Source organism: Arachis hypogaea, chromosome 13, assembly GCF_003086295.3.
Source record: "Arachis hypogaea cultivar Tifrunner chromosome 13, arahy.Tifrunner.gnm2.J5K5, whole genome shotgun sequence".
Taxonomy (NCBI): Eukaryota; Viridiplantae; Streptophyta; class Magnoliopsida; order Fabales; family Fabaceae; genus Arachis; species Arachis hypogaea.
The window spans coordinates 46,710,703-46,737,699 of record NC_092048.1 but is presented as its reverse complement, the minus strand read 5'-3'; the positions used below and the strand labels follow the sequence as shown (position 1 = coordinate 46,737,699).

At 33.3% G+C, this 26,997-nt stretch overlaps 1 protein-coding gene across 4 annotated transcripts; it reads left to right on the top strand.

Annotated features, from left to right (window-relative positions):
- The first annotated feature begins 19,547 nt into the window (after window positions 1–19,547).
- Window positions 19,548–26,458, top strand: LOC112738291 (casein kinase 1-like protein 1). 4 transcript variants are annotated; one of them, XM_025788663.3, is made up of 15 exons: window positions 19,762–19,900; window positions 20,272–20,369; window positions 20,514–20,554; window positions 21,901–21,970; window positions 22,090–22,238; window positions 22,505–22,600; window positions 22,686–22,756; window positions 24,237–24,298; window positions 24,403–24,466; window positions 24,549–24,633; window positions 24,715–24,841; window positions 24,977–25,059; window positions 25,143–25,209; window positions 25,551–25,690; window positions 25,857–26,458. In XM_025788663.3, exons 2-15 carry the CDS (start codon window positions 20,294–20,296, stop codon window positions 26,142–26,144), a joined length of 1,419 nt encoding a protein of 472 aa, XP_025644448.1. In that variant the 5' UTR covers window positions 19,762–19,900; window positions 20,272–20,293; the 3' UTR covers window positions 26,145–26,458. The 4 variants fall into 4 exon arrangements, with proteins under 4 accessions (XP_025644449.1, XP_029147430.1, XP_025644448.1 ...); XM_072211868.1 differs by having other exon boundaries at window positions 19,765–19,900; window positions 20,514–21,015; XM_029291597.2 differs by having other exon boundaries at window positions 19,608–20,369; window positions 20,514–21,015.
- The last annotated feature ends 539 nt before the right edge of the window (window positions 26,459–26,997 follow it).

Genomic DNA, 26,997 nt, shown 5'->3' with positions numbered 1-26,997 from the left:
GAAGAAAATAGATGAAAAAATTAATTTTTTATTGTTTGGATCAACAAAAAAATTGAATAAAAAACATAAAAATGTATGTGGAGCTCATGTAAATTTTTTCTTTTCAAAGTTGCAAAAAAAACTTATGCAGAAGTGCAAATATGGGTTAAAATATAGAGTTACCATTTGAATTATAATTTATATATAATATATAAAAACATTAATATAATTTTACTCTATTATAATTTTTTCTCTTCTTACTTTTTCTTTCATCCAAGCAAAAGAAATTTTTTTTCTCTATTTTCTTTCTATTCATTTTTTCTTCATCTAAACACACACACAAAAATATACTTTTCTTTTCATTTTGTTTCCTCTCATTTTCTTTTATTTTATTTTATTTCCTCTTATTTTTTTATCTTATATTCAAACAATAGTTTAGTGTTTATCTATTTATCTTCTATTAATATTGTTATAACAAAGATACATGTGACTGTATAAAAATGATATAACTTAAACTTTGATTATCTGAGAATTTATTGAGTGGCTAGAATAGCTCCACATCACAAACCAATGAATGCTAGCAATAAGTAGGAATACTCGCATTTTGAGGCTAGATGGGGCCTCGTGAAATCCTCACGACCTGCCGTCCGAAAATTGATGGGAACTTGGGGTGGCAAACGGGCCAAAATCCGTCGGGCTGACCCGCATAACCCAATAAAAAAGGAGGGTTAGGCTGAAAATTTGAGACTGCCAAACTTAAAAAGTCTGCCTATCCCGCACCGCCTAATCCATGAGCTTTGGCGGGTTTCGGTGGGACGGTGCAGGTTTTTCTGTTGGGCCAAGCTTTTATTTTGTCAAGACTATTTTTTTACAAATTTTTATGATGTTATTAATCTACAAGAGGATGAAGATGATAATGGAAGATGTTCTAAGTTATATTTTGGATTATGTTTTTATGTTTGATTAATTATAAACTTGAAGATGTTTAATTATATATTTTGGACAATATTTGTTTTGCTTTGGACAATATTGATTTTATTATTTTATTTCAAAAAATTTGGTTTATAATTATGTTTATTGCATATTTATAATTATAAATTTTTTTATATTTTTAGAAATTATAAATTTATTGAAATTATTGTGAAATTATATATATTGTTTAATATTTAATGATTTATATAAAAAAAGGAGAGCCCGCCAACCCACCAGCCTACCATTAGGCGGGGCGGGGGAGAAATTTAAGACCGCCTTACTAGGCGGGGCGGGTCAGGCTAGCCTACCAGATCGCAAGCTTTTGGCGAGACAGGGCGGGCTTTCCTATTTGCCACCCCTAATGGGTACACATACATAAGTACATGTCCCATGGAATAAAATTATTAATTTATCCTAATTTATATATACATAAATTCATTTCTTGAATTTAGTAACCCTAATTTCTGCCTCTAATTCGAATTCTTCCTTTTTCTTTCAGACTCATTCTCAGTCTCGATCCCCTCTCTCTAACTCACTTTCTCTGCCTCTTAAGTCCGTCACTACGTTGCTCAGTATCGTCCCAAAAAATTATGTTATGTTATTATGTTGGAATATATTTTTATGTTTTCTCCTTTTGAAATATTATTTTTCATAACGAATATGTTATAAATTGTGTTAAATTATATTGAGCTGATTATTTTATGATTGTTATATTATGTCTTTTTGTGTTAATTTTTTTCAAAAGTTTACTAAGGAAATTTGCATTCCCTAAGGGGTAATTAAACAAGAACTTGCAATGACAGAGAAGGAACGGAGGCATTTTTTTTAAAATAGGAGTAAGGGATGGGAAGAGGGCTTCTCACGCTCCTCTGAGTACTCATTACCATATCTAACTAGCAACAGAGATCCAATTTGAGTCGATTTAAGAGGGGACACGTGGATTTCATCTGCATTGGGCCTTTAAGGTAATGAACCTAAGTCGGATTTGGGACCCTAATAATAGATTTTAGTTGATCTTGCTTGCATTGAAGTCTTACTAGACCCAAATATATCTTGAATTAATATTTTGAGTCATTGTTATAGCAAATACGATACTATTTAATATTATAATACTTAGTATATGTAAAAGTTGAATATATTTACAAGACATTTTTTAATTCAAATTAAAAAAATTAATTATCTCTATTTTAGTTTTAAATATTATTTTTAATATAACAAAAAAGTAAAAATAACAATAATAATTCAAATCATTAAAATAGATAATTTTAATATATACATGACACTATATATATATATATATATATATATATATATATATATATATATATATATATATATATATATATATCAAGAATTATTATATATTATATATAACTTTTTTTCTGTAATGACTATTTATATAATTTATTGAGCAATTTTTTTATCTTAATATTTAATAAATTAACATGGAAAATATTATTTAATATACAAAATAAGTAACCTAAGTCATTATCTAAGACAATAAATATAATAGTGCAAATATTTATTTATTTATTTATTTATTTATTAGTAGTGAAAATATATAAATAGTATAAACTGATATTTTTTAATATAAAAGCAATAATAAAAGTTAGAGTAAAGTATCGTTTTTGTCCCTAACGTTTGGGATAAGTTTTAAAGTTGTCCCTAACGTTTCAATCATCCTATTTAAGTCCCTAACGTTTCAAAACTGACTCAATGTTGTCCTGCCGTTAGGGATCTGTTAATAGAATTAACGGCGGGACAAAATTGAGACGATTTTGAAACGTTCGAGACTTAAATAGGACGAAAACGTTGGAGACAAAAATGATATATGAAAATAAAATTTAATTTTATCCTTCAATAATATCAATTTTTTACTATAGATAGTATTCAATTATTTTTTAATCACATCTAAGTAAATTACACTTAATCATATTACTTTTATTTTAAATAAATTAATTTTTTTTATAATTTTACTCTTAAAAATTTTTAGTTATCATGAAATGTTTGTAGAATGATTGGTATATAAACTTGTAGAAAAAAAAATATATATATATAATAAAATATAAATTATACCTTTTGTCTCTAATGTATCAAAATTCTTTAAAATTATAAAAAAAATAAATTTATTTAAAATGAAAGTAATGTGATTAAGTGTAATTTATTTAGATGTAATTAAAAAATAATTGAATACTATGTACAGTAAAAAATTAATATTATTGAAAGATAAAATTAAATTAAAATTTATTTTTATGTATCGTTTTTGTCCCTAACATTTTCGTCCTATTTAAGTCCCTAACGTTTCAAAATCCTCTCAATTTTGTCCCGCCGTCAATTTTGTTAACAGATCCCTAACTGCAGGACAACATTGAGTAAATTTTGAAACGTTAGAGACTTAAATAGGATGATTGAAATGTTAGGGATAATTTTGGGATTTACCCCAAACATTGGGGACAAAAATGATACTTTACTCTAAAAGTTATTAATTAAGTTAATTACTTAATTAAAAAATTATGAAAAATTGTTTAAATAATAATAACAAATAAGATAACTATTTTTACATATTACAAAGTTTATAAAAAAAATTTGGATAATAAATCAATCCTCAATAGATTATACATTAATTCTGTCAAAAAAATAAATAATTAATACATTAGATATTATTATTTACATACTAATATAATATATATATATTATCGAATATTAAGTTTTTAATTAATTTTTAATCCAATTTTTGGTAACTAAAATTTAAATGATTGAAATTATTAAATACTAAATATTTTACATCTAACCAATTTATTTTTTTATTGAAATTAAAAAAAATGAGTCATTAATTAATTATAAATTTAAATTTAAATTTAAATTTGAGTAAGAAAATAAAAAATATTTTAAATTTTATATCACTATCTAGAATTAATTTTAAGACAAGAAATTATTTTACATATTATATATATATATATATATATATATATATATATATATATATATATATATATATATATATATATATATATATATATATATATATATATTGTGGGATAGTGTGGTCATTTGCTATTTTTTAATATGTCAAATAAAATGGTGTAAGAAATTAGAAGAAAATATATTTATAATTTTAGAAAATATTAATTTATTTTTCAATAGAATAAATTATATATTGAATAACAAAAGTTATTATTGGTTTCTTTTCACACTAACTAATACTCAATGATGGTGTTTTAGTACACCGTGTTATAAAAAAATATTAATCGATCTAATAACTTTTGTAATGACATAAGTTTATGAATTTGAAAATTTAAAAATTATTTTATAAAAGGTGAAGTTTTAACAAGTAACAATGTTGATCATATTGTTTTGACTTTAAGAATGAATACGATACCAACAAATAAAATTGTGCTAAGTAAATTTCAACAAAGATAAAAGTCCATAAGTATTGCTATTAATAAAAAATTAATCTATTTTAAAGACAAATACAATTTTTTTTCTACGGATTTCCTAACTCGGCAAGTCGAGGATTAATCCACCACATATTGATGCTCTATTTATTAAGGGTGAATTCGAACACCAAATACTTGCTTAAGTAGACAAATGAGATAACTATTCAACCAATCCAAATTGATTAAAATAAACATTAATTATTTTTAATATTTTTAAATTATAAAATATTTATAATAATAATTACTATGTATATATTTTTCATTTAAATTTTAACAAATTTTTTTATATAATTTTATATACTACCCCGTACAGGACACGAAAACATACACTAGTTTAAGATATAAAATAATGTCATATATAACATTGTATAAATAGATATTCTTGTTTAAGATAAAAGAATAATATTTCAAATTAGATTTTATCTTAATTTTATTGACAAACAATTAGGTTCTCCAATATTTTATTCTTTAAAACAAAATGCTCCAACTTTTCAAATTTATAAGTTTAAAAAATTTATAAGTTCATTTTAATTTTTTTTTATAATGCATTCTATATCAAATTTATGAAGAAGTTGTTATTAAAGAAGAGAACTTTTAAAAAAGAAGAAAAGGTAACCCTCACAAGGAATATAGTGTCATTTAAAAGAAACTACCACTGAAGCTAAAAGATTTCATAGTTTCTAAATTTTCTACACTATTGGAGATGTCATCATTAACAAGACACTTTGTAATTTACAGGTTGACATCAATTTGATGTCTTTGTCCATAGTGAAGAGCTTACATATTGAAAAAGTGAAGTCCACATGGATCTTACTACAATTAGCTCACCGATCAATGAAGTTCCTATGTGGGATAGTGGAAAACACATTGGCCAAGGTCGAAAAGTTTATTTTTTTCAGTAGATTTTGTGATTCTTGACATGGAAGAAGATGAGGACGCCTCTATCATTTTAGAAAGACTATTCTTAACCACGGAAAAAGCACTCATAGATGTTCAAAACGGTGAACTAACACTAAGGGTACATGACGAACAATAAATTTTTAATGTCTTCAAAGCTATGCAACACTCTAGTGAGTCTGAAAGTTGTATGAAAGTTGACATCATTGACTCTGTAGTTCAAGAAATTGTGGAAAAAGGAGCTTTTGAAAACTCTCTTCAACTCATGGATTTCGAAACAGACGAGAAAGAAGAGCTAGATGATGCATATCTAATGAAAGATGGCATTGGAAGAAGATGCTATGGAATAATCCAACTCCCAACCTAGAAGATTCAACATCAAGTTAGTGACGTTAAAAGAGCGCTTGTTGGAAGACAACCCAACCACGATTAGTATTTTTATCTTTTATCTTTTAAACATTCCATAATTACATCATTCTTCTTCTCCTTCTTCGTTCTCTTGCAATGTCATCACATTAGTTTATGTTATTTTTCAAGGTTTTTCAAATTTTCTTTATTTTGATTCAAAGAAAAGGGGGTAAGTGTGAAGCATGGAGCTCATAGAGGAAGCTAGGCTCCTTCGAAGAATGAAAGGAAGTGGCGTCCAGCTGCATGACTTGGAGCCCGGCCCCAAAACAAGGGCATGCTCCCAGGGCACAAAAATTTGACTTGGAGCCTGTAAGAACTGGAGTTTTTACATAAAACTGCTTTAATAAAATAATAATTTAATTACTTGAAATAAGTTCAAAAATATAGAAGGGTTCTTTTTAAAATAAAAAGGTGAAATTTGAATTCAATGAATTTTTCTGAGTGGGAAAATGTATCTTTTGCAGAAAATTTTTGTAGAAATGCGTATCGACACTTATGCCGGTAGTACCAGCTCTAGTCTGACCGGAACCGCGTATTGAGAAAAATAAGATTTTTAAAATTTAATTTATTGTTTTGAAAGGACAAAAATAATTTAAAATTAAAAACCGGTCACTAATCTTAAAGGTTTTGGCCCAAAGTAGGTCAAATGGACCTAAAACGCTAACGGATTGGATTGGTCCCAAATTGGACCCAAGCCCAACATATATATACATCTTTGAATGAGTTTTTAGCTCATTTTACCCTAAATTAAGAGAGGGGAGGCGCTGAGATGAGAGGAGAAGAGGGAAGAACACTATTCACATTCATCTTGTTTCACTCATAACTTTTGATCCGGAGCTCCGATTGACGAGCTATTTGTGGCCACGCGAAGCTCTCATCGAGCTCTTAATTTCTAAATTTTTCTGGTAAGAACTTTCATCTCATGCTCCAGTTTCCTGCTCTAAGTAATTTCACATTTTTACGTTTAGTTTTTGAGTAGATTTTGTGATTTTATTTGTTAAGGGGTGATCTAGCATTGGAATATTGTTGGGTTTTACCCCTAATCTCATTAGATAAGATAAGGTCTCACTAAACCCTTGTGTTTAGTTATTTTTGTGAACCTTAGGTTTGATGTTGGTACGTTGTATGATGTTAGATTGAGTTTTGGTGTTTGTTGGAGTTGGTTTGAGGCTTTTGGATCAAACTTGGTGACTTTATTTTGGTGTTTGGTGCATTTTGGGAATTGACTAAGGTATGATTTCGGTTTTTTTTTTTTGTAATATGTAATATTTCTGGACACTTAGGCTAGTGGACTTTAAGATTGGATTGAATGATGTTGGTGTATGATTAATTATATGTGAGTTTATGTTTGATGATGAAAAGTAAGTTATGAAATGTTGGAATATGTGATATATAAGTTATGATGATTATTGGTGTTGTTTATGAATATGATGAATGATGAAAGATATAGATGATTATGATGTGTGATGATAAATATTAATGATGATATTAGGTTTTGAATATTGTAGTTGATGTTGATATTGAATGGTGGTGAATAATGTATATGAAAAGTTAAATTGTGTGAAAATTGTTAAGGTGGAGATATTGATTTATAAATTGTGGATTTTGTTGAATTATGGTGGAAAGATTAAGTGAAATGGGTGTTGAGTTGAATGAAGGGCAATGGAATGGTAAAATGTAGTATGTGGTAGTATTTTGTAATGAAAGTGGGTACGTTTTGGTTTGATTTGGTTATGGAATTTGAAAATTAGAGAACTTTGATGTTTTGTTGTAAAACTTGATTTTTGGTGAACTTTGGCGTAGCAGATTATCTGCAGGGCACTATATCCCTAGGATTCTGAGACTTGAAGGTTGAGAATAGATGGAGATGAAAAGATGGTGAACTTGTCAGATATGGAATAACAGTGTGCAGGGCACTATATCCCTGGGATGAAATTATGATTGATAACCTTTTCTGCCGCATGAGTGTGCAGGGTACTATATCCCTGACATGGCAGATCTTCTGGCATTATATCCCCACAAGCCTAGGATAGCATTCTTGCTAGCTTTGAATCTAATCTCTTTCTCAGTCAAGATTTTACCAACCAAATTTAGACAATTTGGAATATATCATGTACTCTTGCTAGGTTGAATGTTGATAATTTTACCCTTAATGGGTTCTATTCTGTAGTTGGCCATGATTTAAAATGTGTGTTTGACTAGGGTGTATATTTTAGAACTGATGAGGGTGTTGGTGTTGTATGGTGATTCTTTTGAGTTGTGTTTGACAAGATGGATACTTCTTTTTTCTCTAACAACATACAAATTTGTGTACTATTGGTAGGTGTGATTATTTAAAGAATCTAAGAGATGAGAGAGGGTGAGGGTGTATGTGCTGAGTATGTTCAAGGTAGTAATGTGGAATTTTGAATATCACAAACTAACCGGTAAGTATACTGGGTCGCACCAAATAATAATTTAGGTGAGTGAGTATCGATCTCATGAGGATTAATAGATTAAGCAACAATAGTTGGGTGATTAGGCTAGTTAGACAAGCTAAAGTGAGTGGTTTTAAGTTCAAATAGTATAAAATACTAAATCAAAGAGTGCAAGAAAGCAAACAGTGAATGGTTGGTGAAAATAATATGAAAAAATAGTTAAGGCTTTGGAGATGTTTAAATTTTCAGATTAACAATTCTTATCAACTACTTTGATCATGCAAAGATCCAATTCAAAGCAAACCTTAAGTGATTAAACCCTAATTTTTTAGTAATTTAATCTCTTTTAAACCAATCAACCGTCAATTCATTGGTTACTTAATTTAAATTAGAAGGTTAAGTCCAATTCTAGTTTATGAGCCACACAAATCCTAAGTACCAAAAAATGAGGCGATTATATTTCACGTATCGCATTAAATCTAGATAATTAAAGAGTTGTGAGAAATTGATTTCATGTTGTAATTCTAGTGATATAACTTTTCCAAGATTCAATAAGAATTCAAATAGAAAAAGAGTTATCTTACAATATACTCTAATTCCTAGGATGAAGAACAAAATTAATCCTTGAATCTAAATTAGTGCATTGGTTAAGAGTAGAATGATAATAGTATTAATCCATTAAAATAAATAGAGTTCCCAACCTTAACAATTGAGGTTTAGTTACTAATGGCTCAGAGAAAAATCTAGAGTTGTAAAAAGTGTAAAAGTGCAGAATGAGGCTGAAGAAGCGAAGAGAACCAGAAAGGCTGAATCCTTTCTCCTTTTATAGCTAATCCTAATTGATACAAAATTAAAATTCTAAAACCTAATGATATCTTTTCTTAATTCAAAAATTAATTTTAAAAACTAAAGAGCCTTTTGTGGAACTTGATGACACGGGCCTGGCGCTAAATGTCGAGTAGCGGCATTTAGCGCCACCAAGCAGAATGTTTTTCATACTTTTCAAGGTACTTGGCGCTAAACGTCGAGTAGTGGCATTTAGCGCCACCTTTGTCGAGTTGTTACACGTTTTACGAGGCCTTTGGCGCTAAACGCCGAGTCGTGGCATTTAGTGCCAACTTGACAGCAACAATTTGATCCCTTTTCTTCTGCACGAACTCTGTCAAACTCGCTCGATTTTTTCCTGTAATCAACAAGATGGCAATACAACTCAAAGTAGAATTCATGATGATCTAAAACTCCAAAATCTCATAATAATTCATCAAATCCACATCTAAATTATTAGAAAAATATAGGAAAGATGCTCATGCATCACAATACCAAACTTAAATTGTTACTTGTCCTCAAGCAACTGAAAACAATGGAAACCTGAGATATGAGTTTGCCTAAGAATCAAGTTTTCAATTAAGCACCTATCTATCTTCTGGATAGGGTTGATGACACTGTGATTATGAATAGTTTTGGCATGTCACTGCTCCTTGGAGACTCAGGAACGCCAATATCATTCAAAACTAGAATTAGGATAATATCATGAATTCTCTCTCTTTTAACCTCCAATTAATCCTTGAACACAACATTCTCTTTTCTTGTCTTTGGTACTTTGTACCTTGAGCCTAGCCGTGACTCTAAATATTTTATCTCAAGCTTTGCTCGACACAGAAACACCACAAGCACTTAATTAGGGAACCCTTTGAGCACTGATTTTTCTATTGATTCTTCCTAGTCAATGGTGCTTAGAGCCTTTGGCTTCTCTTTATTTGCACTTGGCTTTGACTCTAAGTGCCCTGTCTCAATAGTTTTTTGACACATTCACACCACAAGCATATAGCTAGAAAAATAACTCTTTGAGCTTTGATCATTTTTTTAACATTCCTAACCATTGATGCTCAGAGGCTTGGGTCTTGCTTTTTATTTTCTTTTTCTTATTGTTTCTTTTGTTTCAAGGATTAACTTCTTGTCTAATTTTAGAGAATTCATAATACTTCTCTAAATTCCTGTTCCTCATGAATTAACATCCTTTATTCCAAGATCAAATACGCAATGTTCTTTTTCATGTATTTAAAATCACAGATAAATACCATCACATTTAATTAAATAAGATAATTCTAAATATAAACTCAACTGCTCATGTATTACACCACTTTTTTCTTTTTTTTTTTAGTTTAAGTTCAGTGAGCTATACATGAGATATCTTTTTAAAATAAAAATAACTAAAATAAACTAAACAAACTGAAAACACTAAAGATCATGTAAAGGGTATAAAAAATCAACATAAAATAGGAAAATAACAAAATAAGAATGGAAAGGGAAACAGAACGAAAGGAAGCTCAACCACCTCAGTCATCCTGGTGGCCATCTCCCTCCTCAGGCTGTGATCTTCTGTGAAAAAAGATTCACTTTCCTTTGGTGCTATTGATGATAAGGTAAACAGAGAGAACAGAGAGCTCGCTCGACCCAACACCAAACTCAAAAGTTTGTTTGTTCCCAAGCAAAAGAAAACTGAAAATGGAGAGGGACATAAAAAAAAAGTGCACGGATGAGGAATTGAAAAAGAATTGAGATAAGGAAAAGAAAATTTATTTTTTTTTCACGAGATCCTGGCGCTAAATGCCCAGGGCCCGTGCCAAACGCCACCAAGAAGTAGCTAAATCACAAATTGGAACACTCCTGGCGCTAAACGCCAAATACCGGTGTTTAACGCTACTAAGACAGTAGCATATCCTTAAATTGCCACCAAGTCAGTAACTTCATCTTGAAATACATGCCTCCTGGTGCCAAATGCTAGGTTGCGGCATTTAGCACCGAGGCACCCGAATTGAGACTCTTCCAGAGTGTTCTGAACTCCCTTTTAATTACATCTGTTCCTATTATAAACACTTTGCATGACCCAAGTACATGTAAAAAAAAGGAAAACTAGGGACAACTAAATAAAATAACAAAAAATAAAAAACAAATAAACATCAAAGGATACTAAATATCGGGTTACCTCCCAACAAGCGCTTCTTTAACGTTACTAGCTTGACGGTTGATTGTTACTAAGTTGAAGGTTGATCATAATGCTTCAACTCCTCCCCTCTCACTGTGAATCTTCTCCATGTGTTCTCATGGAGTAACTCAATATACTCAAGAGAAAGGATTTTGTTTTCTGTATATGGCAATGAAGGATTGTGAGTTAGCACCATTTTCAACCCTGGTGAGAAACCTTCATTGGGATCTTCTTGTTTCTCTATCCCTTGAGTACTTTCTTCTTAGAATCCTCCTCCTTTCTTGATATTATATTTCCAATACCAAACTTAGATTTGATTTCAAGAAGATTTTGTTGATTGTCACTAAAGGAAGCTTGAGCTGCAGACACAGTTGTGCATCATTAGGGGATTCTTAAAGGTTTGGATCAATAAACTCAGTCTGCATGCGCCTCTCTTATTCACCTAAAGAATGCATATTTTTTATGACATGAAAGGCCAGTTGCTCCTCATGCACTCTAAGCACTAATTTACCCTCTTCTACATCAATTAGAGCTCTCCCAGTAGCTAAAAATGGTCTTCCTAGGATTATAGAGGCGTTGTCATCCTCTCCTATATCAAGAATGATAAAGTCGGTTGAGATGAAGAACTTATCCATTTTGACCAAGAGATTCTTCACTATTCCATGTGCATATTTCAAAGATTTGTCTGCCATTTGTAATGCTATCCTTGTTGGTTGTGCCTCTTTGATTTGTAGCTTCTTCATCACAAACAAGGGCATTAAATTGATGCTTGCTCCTAGATCGCACAAGGTTTTTTCAAAGGTTGTGCATCTGATGGTACATGGTATTTGAAAGCTTCCCGGATCCTACATCTTTCTTGGCAAATTACTCTGAATGATGACACTACATTCCTTGGTCATGATTACTGTCTCATCTTCTTTTAAAATCCTCTTCTTGGATAGCAACGCCTTCATGAATTTAACATAAAGAGGCATTTGCTCCAAGACCTCAGCGAAATGAATGTTAATTTGTAACTTCCTGAAAACTTCCAAGAATTTTAAAAACTGCTTGTCCTTGATTTTCTTTTGAAGCCTCTGAGAATAAGAAATTTTGGGCTGGTACTCAGGCACTGGAGACTTTACCTTGTACTATTTAGGGGTGGCAAACGGGCCTAAACCCGCCGGGCCGGCCCGCGTAACCCGCCAAAAAAGGCGGGTCGGGCTGGAAAATTGGGACCGCCAAATAGCAAAAGCCCGCTTAAACCGCTGGTTTTGGCGGGCTTTGGCGGGGCGGGGCGGGCTTCACCGCCGGGCTTAGTATTTTTTTAGCAAGGGGTATTTTTATAATTTTTTTTTACCAAAACCCAACTTTCCCAACCCAACTTACAAGAGAATGAAGATGAAAATTGGGTGTTTTAGATTATGTTTGTTTTGTTTTTGAGACAATATTGTTAATTATGTTTTGGATTATGTTTATTTTGCTTTGGAAATAATATTTATAATTACAAAGACTTTAATATTTGTGAATACAAAAATTATAATTTGTTTATACTTTTAGAAATTATAATAGTTAAAAGTAAAAAACAAAAGAGATTTTTTTATATCTTTATATATATTATTTAATAGTTAAAAGTAAAAAAAAAAGAGGATATTTAGCGGGCTTAGCCCGCCGGCCCGCCAGCCCGCCGTTAGGCGGGGCGGGGCGGGCCAGCCCGCCAAATGGCGGGCTTCTGGCGGGGCGGGGCGGGGTGGGCTTCCCCGCTTGCCACCCCTAGTACTATTCAACATTAGCCGGAAAAGGATTGTTAGGATGCCTCTCAGGGACATGCTTCTCCTTGGCTTGTACCTCATCCGGAGCTTCTTTTTCAACCGGCTCCTCAGTAACCTGTGCTTCCGTACCTACCACTTGTCCACTTACCAAGGTAATAGCCTTGCATTCCTCTCTTGGATTTGGAATTGTGTTACTAGGAAAGGTATTGGTGGACCTCTTATCAATTTCAGCAACTTGTGTGGCTAGTTGACCAATCTGAAACTAAAGATTCCAAGTAAGGGTCTTCTGAAAAATGGAGGGTGGATTGTGTTGTTGAGGAGACTGAAACAGGCGGTTGTTGTTGTTGGAATTATTCTAATTGAGATTGCCCTGATGAGAATTGTTGTTGTTGAAATTTGGTTGTCTTTGTGGTTGATTTCTCTATCTAAAATTTGGGTGATTCCTCCACCCCATATTGTAAGTCTTAGAGAAAGGATCATTGTTAGGGGGTCTGGAGGAATTATTTATGTAATTAACCTATTCAGTAAAAAATTGACCATAATAAAAATTCTCACTTTGAGGGGTTCCACCACTCGTCATAAGGAACATCTTGGGTATTAACAGCTGAAACTTTTAGTCCTCCCAAGTGTTGAGTGATAGCATTTATTTGTTGAGACACGACCTTATTCTAAGTAAGAATGGCATCTAAAGCATCTAGTTCCATGACTCCTTTTCTCGTGATGGTTCTCTCAGAAAAGTATAAATATTGGTTATTGGCACTCATCTCAATCAACTCTAAAGCCTCTTCAGTGGTTTTCTTCATGTGAAGAGATCTCCTGCAGGATTATCCAAAGAAGTCCTGGCGGTCTGAGTAATCCCATCATAAAAGATTTGAAATTGTATCCAGTCCAGAGACATGTCCTGAGGGAACTTTCTGAGCATACCCTTGTATCTCTCCCAAGCTTCATAGAGAGATTCACCCTCTTGTTGCCTGAAAGTCTGAACATCAGTCCTTAGATTGGTCAGCCTCTGAGGTGGAAAGAATTTAGTCAAGAATCTGCTGACCACATTGTCCCATGTATCTAGACTCTCCTTGGATTTTGTATCAAGCCACTGCTTGGCTCGGTCCTGTATAACAAATGAAAAAAGAAACAATCGATAAACATCATGATGGACTCCATTAGTCTTGACTGTATCACAAATCTGTAGAAAATTAGAGATGAATAAGTCTGGGTCTTCCTGCAGGAGTCCATGAAACTAACAGTTTTGTTGCACCAAAGTGATGAGTTGAGGCTTCAACTCAAAGTTATTAGCAGCCGCATGGGGCACAACAATGCTACTACCATAGAAAGTAGGATTTAGAGCAGTGTAAGAACCAAGAGTTCTTCTAGGTTGCTCAGGAAAATTAGGAGCAACGACGTTGTTGTTGTTAGGCTCCATAGTGATGTCTTCAATTTCCTTGTCAGAATCGTCCTTGAGACTTTCAGTAGATCTATAAGCTCTGGCCTACCGTTGGCATCTTCTAACAGTCCTTTCAATCTCAGGATCAAAATTAAGAAGAGGTTCCTTGTTCTTGTTCTTACTCATAAACAAATAGAAAACAAGAAAAAATGGGAATCTCTACGTCAGAGTGAAGAGAATTCCTAATGAGGTAAACAGACAAAAGAAATAAAATTAACTAATTAAATAAAAAAAGGTGTGCAAAAATTAAAGATAAAAATTTCAAAGAAAAATAGCTAAGAAAAATGAAATTTACGAAAGAAAAATAAATAAAATTTTTTTCGAAAATTAAAAGAAAAATAAAAAAAAGTAATTAAAAAAATTGAAATTAAGAAAGGAAAATTGAGAAATTTAAATAAAGAAAACGTCTAATCTAGGTAATCAAACAATGGGTAGTTGTCAATCACAGTTAATTCCCGGTAACGGTGCCAAAAATTGATGCGGAATTTTGAATGCTACAAACTAACCAGCAAGTGCACCGGGTCATACCAAGTAATAACTCATGTGAGTGAGTGTCAATCCCACGAGAATTAATGGATTAAGCAACAACAGTTGAGTGATTAGGCTAGTTAGACAAGCTAAAGTGAGTGATTTCAAGTTCAAATAGCATAAAACAGTAAATCAGAGAGTGCAAGAAAGCAAAGAGTGAATGGTTGGTAAAAGTAATACGAGAAAATAGTTAAGGTTTTGGAGATGTTTAAATTTTCGGATTAACAATTCTTATCAACTACTTTAATCATGCAAAGATCCAATTCATAGCAAACCTTAAGTGATTAAACCCTAATTTCTTAGTAATTTAATCTCCTCTAACCTAATCAACTACTAATTCCTTGGTCACTTAATTTAAATTAGAAGGTTAAATCTAATTCTAGTTTATGAGCCATACAACCCTTAAGTACCCAAAAATAAGGTGATTATATATCACATATCGCGTTAAATTTAGATAATTAGAGAGTTGTGAGGAATTTATTTCAAGTCGTAATTCTAGTAATATAACTTTTTCAAGATTCAACAAGAATTCAAATAGAAAAAGAGTTATCTTCCAATATACTCTAATTCCTAGGATGTAGGACGAAATCAATCCTTTGAATCTAAATCAGTGCATTGATTAAGAGTAGAATGACAATAGTATTAATCTATTAAAATAAATAGAGCTCCTAACCTTAATAATGGAGGTTTAGTTGCTCATGGCACAGGAAAAATTTAGAGTTGTAAAATGTGTAAAAGTACAGAATGAGGCCGAAGAAGCGAAAAGAGCCTGAATGGCTGAATCTTTTCTCCTTTGTCTAATCCTAATTGATACAAAATTCAAATTTTAAAACCTAATGATATCTTTTCTTAATTCAAAAATTAATTTTAAAAACTAAAGAACCTTCTGTGGAACTTGATGACACGGGCTTGGCGCTAAACGCCGAGCGCCACAAAACAGAATGCTTTTCACACTTTTCAAGGCACCTGGCGCTAAACGCCGAGTAGTGGCGTTTAGCGCCACCTCTATCGAGTGGTTGCACACTTTACGAGGTCTTCGACGCTAAACGTTGAGTCGTGGCATTTAGCGCTAGCTTGACAGCAACAATTTGATCACTTTTTTTTTTGTACGAACTCTGTTAAATTAGTCCAAATTTTACATGTAATCAATAAGATGGAAATACAATTCAAAATAACATTCATGATGGTTTAAAACACCAAAATCTCATAATAATTCATCAAATCCACATCTAAATTATAAAAGATAAGAAAGATGTTCACGGTAGTTTTTGCAGAATGAGATGAGGACGGTTACTGTTATATTGGGTGATCAAGGTGATCACTGATGAAATAAGCCAAGCACAAGCTCATGAGGGCATGACTTGTTGTAAAATTAGAGCTTTTCCTAGCAAGTTAGAATCACTGTTCTCTGTTGCTCCCTAGTGGAAGAAAGTTCTCCCCTAGAGAGAGCTTCAGACAAAAGTAAGAGAGAGAAAGTGTGTTGCTTTTAATCGAATGGCATATCACACGTTACTTCTATCGATATTACAAAGAGTAAACTAGACTTTATACATTAGCGTATTGTTACGGTAAATTTTAGAAGGTTAGATTTATCAGTGTTTGTATAATTTTCTGGAGTGTTTGAGAACGCTCTAAATGGTTCTGGAATGTTCTAGAATGTCCTAGAAGATTTCGGAACACTCTAGAAGGTTCTAGAAGACTCTGGAAGGTCATAGAGTATTCTAAAAGAGTGTGGATGTATATAAGAGTATGAAAAGTAGTATGGAAGAATCTAGAAGTATGTAGAAAGTTGTAGTAGGATAGATATTTGTAATGAAGGTTCTAGATAATTAATCTGGACCATTGATTAGATTTAATCCTAACCATCCATTAAGGAGGTGGATGGCTATAAATAGGAGGTGAGAGTTAGTGTGAGTTAAGTGTGTGAATCACTTGTAACAAACACTTGAGTAATAAAGTGTTCTTTCCACCAAAATTTTCTTTCTCTTTTGTTCTTAGCTTTCTTGCTAAGTATTGAGGGTTAGGCTGACTTGGTCTTAGTTCAAGAGGTTAAGTAAGTCCGAGTGCTGGCACAGTAGCGTTGGAGTGTGTCCAAGGCCGTGACAATTTTGGCATCAGAGCAAGGCTGAGTTGGCGGCCATTTCTATGGTTGAAGGAGATATTTTGCATACCATCAAGGAAGGGTTGTATCATGATCCATTAGCCAAAAAATTGGTGGAATTGACTAGAGAAGGTCAGACTAAATGATTTTGGCTAGAAGATGACCTTCTCTACACCAAAGGGAGAAGAATATACGTCTCTAAATGGAAAAATCTAAGAAGAAAATTAGTGAGAGAATGCCACGACACCAAGTGGGCTGGTCACCAAGGTCAGCGAAGGACCTTGACACTCATTGAATCTTCTTATTATTGGCCTCAAATGAGAGATGAAGTGGAGAGCTATGTAAAGACTTGTCTTATGTGCCAACAAGATAAGATTGAAAACAAAACACCAAGTGGGTTGTTGGAACCTCTGTCTCCATCAGAGCGACTATGGGAAAGTGTCTCTCTAGATTTCATCTCTGCCTTACCGAAGTCTGAGGGGGTTGGATCTATTCTCGTAGTAGTGGATCGATTTTCGAAGTATACTACCTTTATACTCGCCCCTACTGACTGCACTACAGAGGGGGCAGCATGACTATTCTTCAAGAATGTGGTGAAATATTGGGGATTGCCTAAGAGCATCATTAGTGATCAAGATCCATGCTTCACAGGACGACTATGGACATAGCTGTTCAAACTCCTTGGGTCGGAGCTTTATTTTTCAACAAGCTTCCATCCTCAAACCGATGAGCAGACTGAGAGAGTGAATGCCTTACTCGAGTGTTACTTGAGGCATTTCGTAAGTGCTAATCAGAAGGATTGGACAAAACTCCTAGACATTGCTCAATTCTCATACAATCTGCAAAGGAGTGAGTCTACAGGAAAGAGTCCGTTCGAGATTGTGACTGGACAACAGCCGCTTACACCTCACTCTCTTTCTTCCTCTTACTCAGGGAAGAGCCCTGGAGCTTATCATATGATTAAGTCTTGGGAAGAACAAGCAGATGTCACTCGTTCTTACCTTGACAAAGTTGCAAAGAGGATGAAGAAATGGGCAGATAAGAAGAGGAGGCATGCAAGCTATCAAGTGGAGACAAGGTAATGATTAAATTTATTCCACAATAATTCAAAGCCTTCGCAAGGTTCATAAGGGCTTAATCCGCAAATACGAAGGGCCATTTGAGATTATTGGACGTGTTGGGGAGGTTGCTTACAGAGTACAACTCCCTCCCTCTATGAAGATCCACCCGATCTTCCATGTGAGTATGCTTAAACCATATCATGAAGACTAAGATGAACCGAGTAGAGGTGACTCGAGTCGTGCTCCGCCTGTGGTGATTAGATCCTTTGATAAAGAAATCAAAGAGATCTTAGCTAATCGCATCGTGCGACGAAGAGGGGTACCACCAAGTATCCAATACTTCATAAAGTGGAAAGGGCTCCCGTTAACTAAAGCTAGTTGGAAAGTTCGTGAAGATCTGTAGCAATTCCAAAAACACCTAGAGCGCTATCATGAATAGAACGCAACGAGGACGTTTGCGCATTAGGTGGGGGAGAATGTTACGGTAAATTTTAGAATGTTAGATTTAACAGTGTTTGTATAATTTTCTGGAGTGTTTGAGAATGCTCTATATGGTTCTGGAACGTTCTAGAATGTCCTAGAAGGTCCCGAAATACTCTAGAAGATTCTAGAAGACTCTAGAAGGTCATAGAGTATTCTAGAAGAGTGTGGATGTATACAAGAGTATGAAAAATAGTATGGAAAAATCTAGAAGTATGTAGAAAGTTGTAGTATGATAGATATTTGTAATGAAAGTTCTAGATAATTAATCTGGACTATTGATTAGATTTAATTCTAACCATCCATTAAGGAGGTGGATGGCTATAAATAGGAGGTGAGAGTTAGTGTGAGTTAAGTGTGTGAGTCACTTGTAACAAACACTTGAGTAATAAAGTGTTATTTCCACCAAAGCTTCCTTGCTAAGTATCGAAGGTTAGGCTGACTTGATCTTAGTTTAAGAGGTTGAGTAAATTCGAGTGTCGGCACGATAGCGTTGGAGTGTGTCCAAGGCCTTGACAGTATGTATGCCTATTTTAGTTGGCAATTGACAAAAAGCAATATTTTGTTAGTAAAATATTACTTTCTTATGTTATATTATACTTATATTTAATATCTCTTTGATTTAATTTTTATTTTGTAATATCTATTTGATTTAATTTCTGTTTTATTTTTATCATATATTATACTTATGTTTAAAATATTAATATAAATAAATTATAATACATATAATCTAAAATAAATATATATTAGAAGATATATTTGTATTTTAAAAAAACTTTGGAATGACAAAAAAAATTAATTTTAAATAAATTTAATCTAAATTAAATTATTGTAAACTCTCAAAATATTATACTCAAATAATTATAATCATAGTGTAATATTAATATAAATTTTTTAGTCATTTGTCATTTCAATTGGATTATAATAAAATTGATTAAATTTCTAAATCAATACATCAATAACTAAGAGGGTGTAATAATCAATTGGATTTTCAAAACCTTGGATAACAATCATAATAATGTCAATATCAATAAAATTAGCAATAACATAACATAATGGATAAAAGTCACGTGATGAGTACCTGACCACACCACTGACACAGCCGCGAAACCTTCCTTCTCTTTCTCCCTCTCTCCCCATTTACCCACATTCACGTAACGCATCGCACATAGGCACATATGCTTCTCCATCCTCCGTTACGCTACAAATTCATTAGTTAATAATAATTAATTAATAATATTATTCTACCAACCAAAAAAAAAAAAAAAAAAAAAATCAAAATCCGTGCATGAATGTTCATGCTTCCAATCCACTGTATCTTCTTCTTCATCATCCAAAAAGAAAAAGAACCAAAACCAAAAGCAAGCGCCCGTAACAATAACATTAATGCAACTCAACACAGAGAAAAACAAAGAGAGAGAACAACCTAATCCCTCTCTTCTATCGTAATTACGAATCCCATTTTTTTTCTCCTCTTTGTAATCATCATTTTATCTTATCTTCTTTGACCCCACACTAACATTGCCTAGATCTCACACCTAAGGGAGAAAAGAAAATTCAATTCATTCTTTTGTTTTTGGAAAACACTAATTATCTTAAATATTTGTGTTTTCATATTCTGCCGTTGTTTCGAGTTCCTTTTTTTTTCTTTTTCTTTTTCTTTTTTTTTTAAATCCGATCTGTGAATACTGGTTCCTGAAATTAGACGCTGGGATTAGCTTTAGGTTAGCTTAGGGTTCCAAAAGAAAACCTCAATTCTTCATTTTATTTATTTGTTTTTTGCCTTTTTTAAGATTTTTTTTTTTTTTTTGTAAAGAGTTTTTGTGTGTTGAACTTTAATGGAACCTCGCGTTGCGAATAAGTTTCGTCTTGGCAGGAAGATCGGTGCCGGTTCTTTTGGCGAGATTTATTTAGGTTCATATCTGTTTCTTTCTTTCATTTCTTTTGATTTTCTTAACTCATACTCGTAATTTCAGTATGTATGTTGTTTCTGTTGTTGATGATGATGATACATTGATGATGTTGATGATCGTTTTTGTTATTTATTTGTCTTTTCAGGTACTAATGTTCAAACTAACGAGGAAGTTGCAATTAAGCTTGTAGGTTATGCTTACCAATTGGTGTATATATATATATTGAATGAATTTGAGTACCTTTTTTTTTGTTATTGTTGTTTGTTTATTGGTCAGCTTTGTATTGTCAATTGACAATTTTTGAGCCATGAAAAATATAAAACTAGTTTTGGGAGAGACATGGTTTCATGTGAAGTCAGTTTCTTGCTGCTATGTATTGGGAGGTTTGTGAAATTTGGGTTTGGGACTAATTTGCTCTTGCTACTCTGCATTCTTAATGTCAATCATGAGGGAACTTTTGTGCAACTGTAACGTGCCTGTTAGGTCACAGGTTTGAATCCTAGAAATAACCTTTTTGCTTGTGGAGGTATGTCTTCATATATCTACTAGCTGCAAACCCCAGCAGTTGGGAGCCTTATGCATTGGATCCAACCTTTTTTCTTGAAGTCATCATCTGTGACTGCATCTATGCTGAGATTTTTGGGAAGGTGACAGGATGGACACTTAAAGCATTTTTTACTGCAGACCTTTTAATTTAAGCCTTCAATGAACAATTTAGGACCATCAGTACCTTTTTATCCTTCATAAGAGTTTAGCCTTCAAAAACGGATGCTTCTAGTTTAAAACATTATTATGGTGGGAGTGAGAATTTTTCTGGTATGCAGTAGGTTTATTAGTTATCAAGTGATTCAACTGCTAAAGCACAGCTAAAACGGTGTAGTGTGTTGTCCTGCTTGTTATAATTTAACATGTCAGGACTACTTAGAGTCCATATTCAACTCATGTGGAAAAAGAGAGGGCTACACATTCTATTAAAAAAAGGATAGGACTATGCTAAATTTTATAATATAGTAATGAAGATGCTTTTTGTTGGTGCAGCGTTTGGAGCATGTGATTATTATAAAAAGGATAACATATAGAGTGTTTAAACTAGGAAATTGACTTTTATTCTAGGGAAATAAATTTATTCTATATCTGCATATTACATGTGAAATAACTTTGGCATTTTAGGTTGGATCCATTAAGATCCCATGATTTGTATGTCTACACTTTCTGTCCCCTTGATAAGATCTAAATTTGGACAATCTTTGAGTGAGGAAATGATGTTAGGATGAAAGTGAGAGCAAAGGATTTGAACTAGATGGAAAGAATTGTTTAGAGTCTTGGGTGGTGACAGAGTGTGATTCTTTTAGTAGTCTCTATTAAGGCATTTCCTCCCTTTCTTCTCTGTTCCGTAATCTGCACTACTCGTCTCTCACTTGAACTACGCTTGGCACTATTGACATGTTTATGTTGAATATATGAGTGCTGCCGATATGTTTTTCTTGGTCTTTTATATCTGTTACTTGTTGCTCTATGCCCTTCTAAATCAGGAAAATGTCAACACAAGACATCCTCAGTTGCTGTATGAGTCCAAGTTGTACAGGATTCTCCAGGGAGGAAGTAAGGACTGCTGTCTCACATCTTTATTTCATTAGTGCATTTTTCTGAGCCGCTCTCTTTTATTAACTATTTTTATTTGTAATTTGTAAATGGTTCTAACAAACATTTTGTCTTGGCAGCTGGTATTCCTAATATCAAATGGTTTGGAGTAGAGGGAGAATACAATGTTCTAGTGATGGATCTCCTTGGACCTAGTCTAGAAGATCTATTCAACTTCTGTAGTAGAAAGCTCTCGCTAAAGACAGTTCTCATGCTTGCTGATCAAATGGTAGGGCCCTATTTGGTGACAATGATTCTCCTATGTTTGAGTCAAGAAAACTTCATTGAACTATTTCATCCAAGTGATACAATAAGCAAATTATGCATCTAGGACTTCTAGATCCTATTTTTACATTGGTAACTAATGAGCTGATTGTAACTGCTAACCATTTAAATTCCTATAACATGGATGAGTGGTTGATATTTTGTTAAAATGCTGTATTGATAAATATTCTTATCTAATCCTATTTGTCCTTGTCTTTTGTTTTATGCCAGATCAACCGTGTTGAGTTTATTCATTCTAAATCATTTCTACATCGGGATCTCAAACCAGATAATTTCCTCATGGGATTGGGAAGGCGGGCTAACCAGGTAGCTTAATGTTGATTACATGTGGACTTTTAATGTAGTGCATGCTCAATTCTTAAAATCTTCGATGCACATTCATCTTATGTAGGTTTACTGTATTGATTTTGGATTGGCAAAGAAATATAGAGATAGTACAACTCACCAACACATTCCTTACAGGTAAGGATTCAGTTGGTTTTAGTGAATGTGCTAGTAATATAGGTTACTGGTATTGTTAAGCCTTGATGACATGTGGAGTTCATATGACTTAATTTTAACTGCTAATTAATGGCACATGTAAATTGCCGGTTTTCATATATGATTCATCTTCGAATGAGGAAAAGATTAGGGCATGCATATAAATATGGATGTAAAAGATGATTTGTTCAACTCTCAGCAAGAATTATGTTTTCTGCAATCTTGACTTTCCTATCAAATACAAACGCTGTCAAATTTGTTTGAATCACCAATGCAAACCCTCTTATTCCTTGTTATTATTACGCATTGTGAGTGAAAATTACAGGTCTTCCTTGGTAAGACCCTATAAAGAGAGCTAGAAATAGTCTATGACTACTGTATGGCTCTAAGCAGCAACACACAATAAGTGTAAATAGTAATCTAAAATTAAGAATAAAACAAAATCAAGATTGGGTATGGCAGGTCTAAATGGCTCACCTGAAAGGGATCTACTCTGTATAGGTAGCGTTTGGTGGAGAGATAGAGACGGAAAGACTGAGACTGAGAGACAGAGACTAAGAGACAGAGATTGAAATAAATTTCAGTATTCTGTTTGGTGCAAAATGGGAGACAGGAATTGAAACAAAAATGAAACTCTAATTTAATTTGCACAAAGGGTAAAATTGGAAATAATTAATTGAAATAAAAGTATTTTAGGTATAAAATGTTATTAAAGTTTTAGTCTCCATCTCTAAAAATTTCAGTCCCCTCTGTCCCTACTTTTTGGAGGTACTAAAATACTGAAATTTTAGAGACAGAGACAGAAATTTTAGTACCAGTCTCTGAACTAACAAACACGATACTGAGTCTCAGTCTCTCAGTCTCTGTCTCAGTACCTCAAAACAAACGCTACCTATGTGTTTAACTTGACTATGAATTCGTATCTGTTTCTGTTCTGAAAGGTAATGCTAAGCCTTTTTCCCCTTTTTGGCTAGGACCAGTACAGATATGGTAAGAGTGGGTAATTAATCTTGCTACTAAAGGGTACCGCCCACTCCCCTCCCTCCATCTCTCTCTCTCTCTCTCTCTCTCTCTCCCTCTCCCCCCCCCCCAAAAAAAAAAAAAAAAAAAACCACACAACAATAATAGAATGATTAGTTGGAATTCTGCGACCATAAAAAGTAGGTGCATGCCCTATGCTGAAAATATTATTCTTGCTTCATGAGCTGAATATCAGGTTTCTGAAGTTTGGATTGTATAATTTATGTATCCCTGTTCTTGCTTAAACAGTAAATTTGCATAGAAGCATTTATTTTGCATTTATAACATTGTTTGATTTTTTATTTTTAGAAGTAATTTGTTAACCTGGTGGGGAGTGATTAGATTTAACATTGCTTTGTTACCTATACTAGACCAGGCTGGTACTGATGATATTGATGTATTGTGGTTGTGTCGTGTAATCTATTTGATCATTATACTGTAGGGAAAACAAGAATTTGACCGGAACGGCAAGATATGCGAGCATGAATACTCACCTTGGCATTGGTATGTATGGTCATTTTATTCTTCCATGGCATTTGTTTAATATGTGGCAAGGTTTTACCTAACAGACATTGTTGCTTGTTACTTCTTGGGTGATTGATGGATAGAGCAAAGTCGAAGAGATGATTTAGAATCACTTGGTTTTGTCTTGATGTACTTCCTGAGAGGAAGGTGATTATTGTGCTCTGTCCTACCTTGTTATCTTTCAGTATTGCGTAGAAAGCCTTTGGCTTGATTTTCATTTTCTGTGTAGTCTCCCTTGGCAAGGACTTAGAGCGGGAACCAAGAAACAGAAGTATGAGAAAATCAGTGAAAAAAAAGTCACTACCTCAATAGAGGTGTGTTTACTTTTTACTAGCCTCCTTCAAAGCATGTCCATTATCTCGTGAATCACTGTGATAGTTTATTGGTTATTCCAGGCCTTGTGTCGAGGTTATCCAACAGAATTTGCATCATACTTCCATTACTGCCGCTCTTTAAGGTTTGATGATAGGCCAGATTATGCTTACCTGAAGAGAATATTCCGTGACCTGTTTATTCGTGAAGGTTTGAAATTTTCATTTTGCAAGCATTACTTTTGTTATGCTTGTTATATTTAACTTGAGGGTCTAATACGATTCGCCATTTCAATATAAGGACAATATTGTGTATTAAATTTCTTATATCTTGGCGTTTTAACAGGATTTCAGTTTGATTATGTGTTTGACTGGACCATCTTGAAGTATCAGCAATCACAACTAGCCACTCCACCAGCGCGTGCTTCTGTAAGTAGTTTTTCTTTGTCATATTTTTCTTTGGGATCTTTTTCATCATCAACAGATTAAACTTTGATATGCTGCTTTTTAAGGCTCCTAATGCTGGAACTAGTTCTGGGATGCCTCCGCCTATGACCAGCGCTGCTGATAGGCAGACAGGTAGCCTTTGAAATTCTCTTTAGGGTTTGAATGATCTCTCTGACTCTCACTTTTGTTTATGTTTCTTTTTGACATTCGATTTCAGATAGTATTTCATAAGTATTTTCCTTTTGTAACATATTCAGGTGATCAAATTTCACGAAGCTAGACCTAGCTTACCGTTTTACTGTTTTCAATTTACAATAAATTTATTTAATTGTTCTCTAAAAATTGATATACTTTAGCTGTCTCCTTATTATTAAGGGTTTTGAAATAGCTTCTGTCTTATTTCTCCAAGTTCAACTTATTTGCTTGCTTGAGCCTTCTGTTTTCTATTGCATTTGTGTGTTTGGGTCTCACAGGAGGGGAAGAAGGAAGACCACCTGGCCTGGTTTCTGTGGATTCAAGGCGAATAATATCAGGGCCCATTTTAAATTCAGTAACTTCTTTAAAGCAGAAAAATGCGGTCATCCCTGATTCTGCTGTTAGTAAGGATGCTATGGTGAGTGTTTCACATTCATGGTTTCATTCGGATTACTTTTCAATAATTAGATCTTTTTCCGTTTGTAACTCACTTATTATGAACGTCATTTGTGACGTCAAAATACAGAACCACCCCTAGTTTTGTTCCTGCAAACTTAATATTTATATCATCTGTGATCATGCAGTTATCTAGCACCAATATCTTGGGCCAGTCAAGTGGATCAAGGCGAGTTGCTGCTGGCAGCCGTGAGACTTTTGCTGGTGTCGAATTGGATCCTCGTACGCGTATGGCAGAGGCTAGCCCTGGAGCAGCAAACAGAGTTTCAAGTGTGCGAAAAAGTTCACCTATTAGGTCTTTAGACCCCAAGAAAGTAGTATCATCAGCTAAAGGTGCTTCCCATGTCAAGAATTATGAAAGTACAGTTAAGGGTATGGAGCGTTTGCAGTTAGAAGATGATGAGAGGGCCCCTTAATTTCTCACATTTTTCACAATTGTGTAAATGTAAAATTGAGTTTAACAGGTATAAAGCAACAGTCACTTATGTCGCCAAGGTGAGCTGTGAAGAGGTTGTAGGTCTGAACTCAGAAATATGGCTTTTTCACTGTTATTTCATCTTATAACGATAAAGCTGAGATGAAAGAATTTCAGCTAAAGCAGGGATCGTTCTTGCTATAAAGCTTAGGACCTGGCACTTATGTTCTAGTGGGAAACCCATAAATTTTGTAACCTTTTCCTGTGATATTTTTTGATTTACCATATATGCTTACAGCTTACTGTCGTGGGTCACATGGTTCAAACTATTAATTACCAACCAAAACTAGTGTAATTAGCCATTGTACTTAAGTTTTGGATGAGTTGATGTTTCTAAATTTTAAGGGTCCATGGAGATTACCGTGCGACGTCTCTACCTGACATTAGTCATTTCATATTTTCATTCTTTTTCCAAATTAGTATCTCTTATCTTTTTTAAATACTCTATTATATATTACTAGTTTTATAACTAAAATGTGTCACATCATTTTTTCATTGCAATTAAAAATAAATCTTTGCCTTTAAAATTAGAGTTCTCTCTTCTCTCTCATTTTATCTTTCTTATTTTTTTATTTACTCTATCTTTCTTTTATATTATTATCAATTATTAATTACAAATTTGACAATTAAAATATAGTAACATGATATTTTTTAATTATAATTAAAATAAGATTAAAATTAAAATATTGAAATTAAAATATAGCTATAATATACTATTAATTTAACAATCAAAATATGTCGACATTCTCTTATTAAAATTGAGATAAAATATTTTTCAAAATTAATAAACTTTC

What these genes read in the sequence shown, in the direction of transcription:
- LOC112738291 (XM_025788663.3), top strand. Translation starts at nt 20,294, where the DNA reads ATGGAACCTCGCGTTGCGAATAAGTTTCGTCTTGGCAGGAAGATCGGT. An exon ending in AGGAAGTTGCAATTAAGCTT is followed by an intron (nt 20,555 to 21,900) that starts GTAGGTTATGCT and finishes CTTCTAAATCAG; the next exon opens with GAAAATGTCAACACAAGACA. An exon ending in CGCTGCTGATAGGCAGACAG is followed by an intron (nt 25,210 to 25,550) that starts GTAGCCTTTGAA and finishes TGGGTCTCACAG; the next exon opens with GAGGGGAAGAAGGAAGACCA.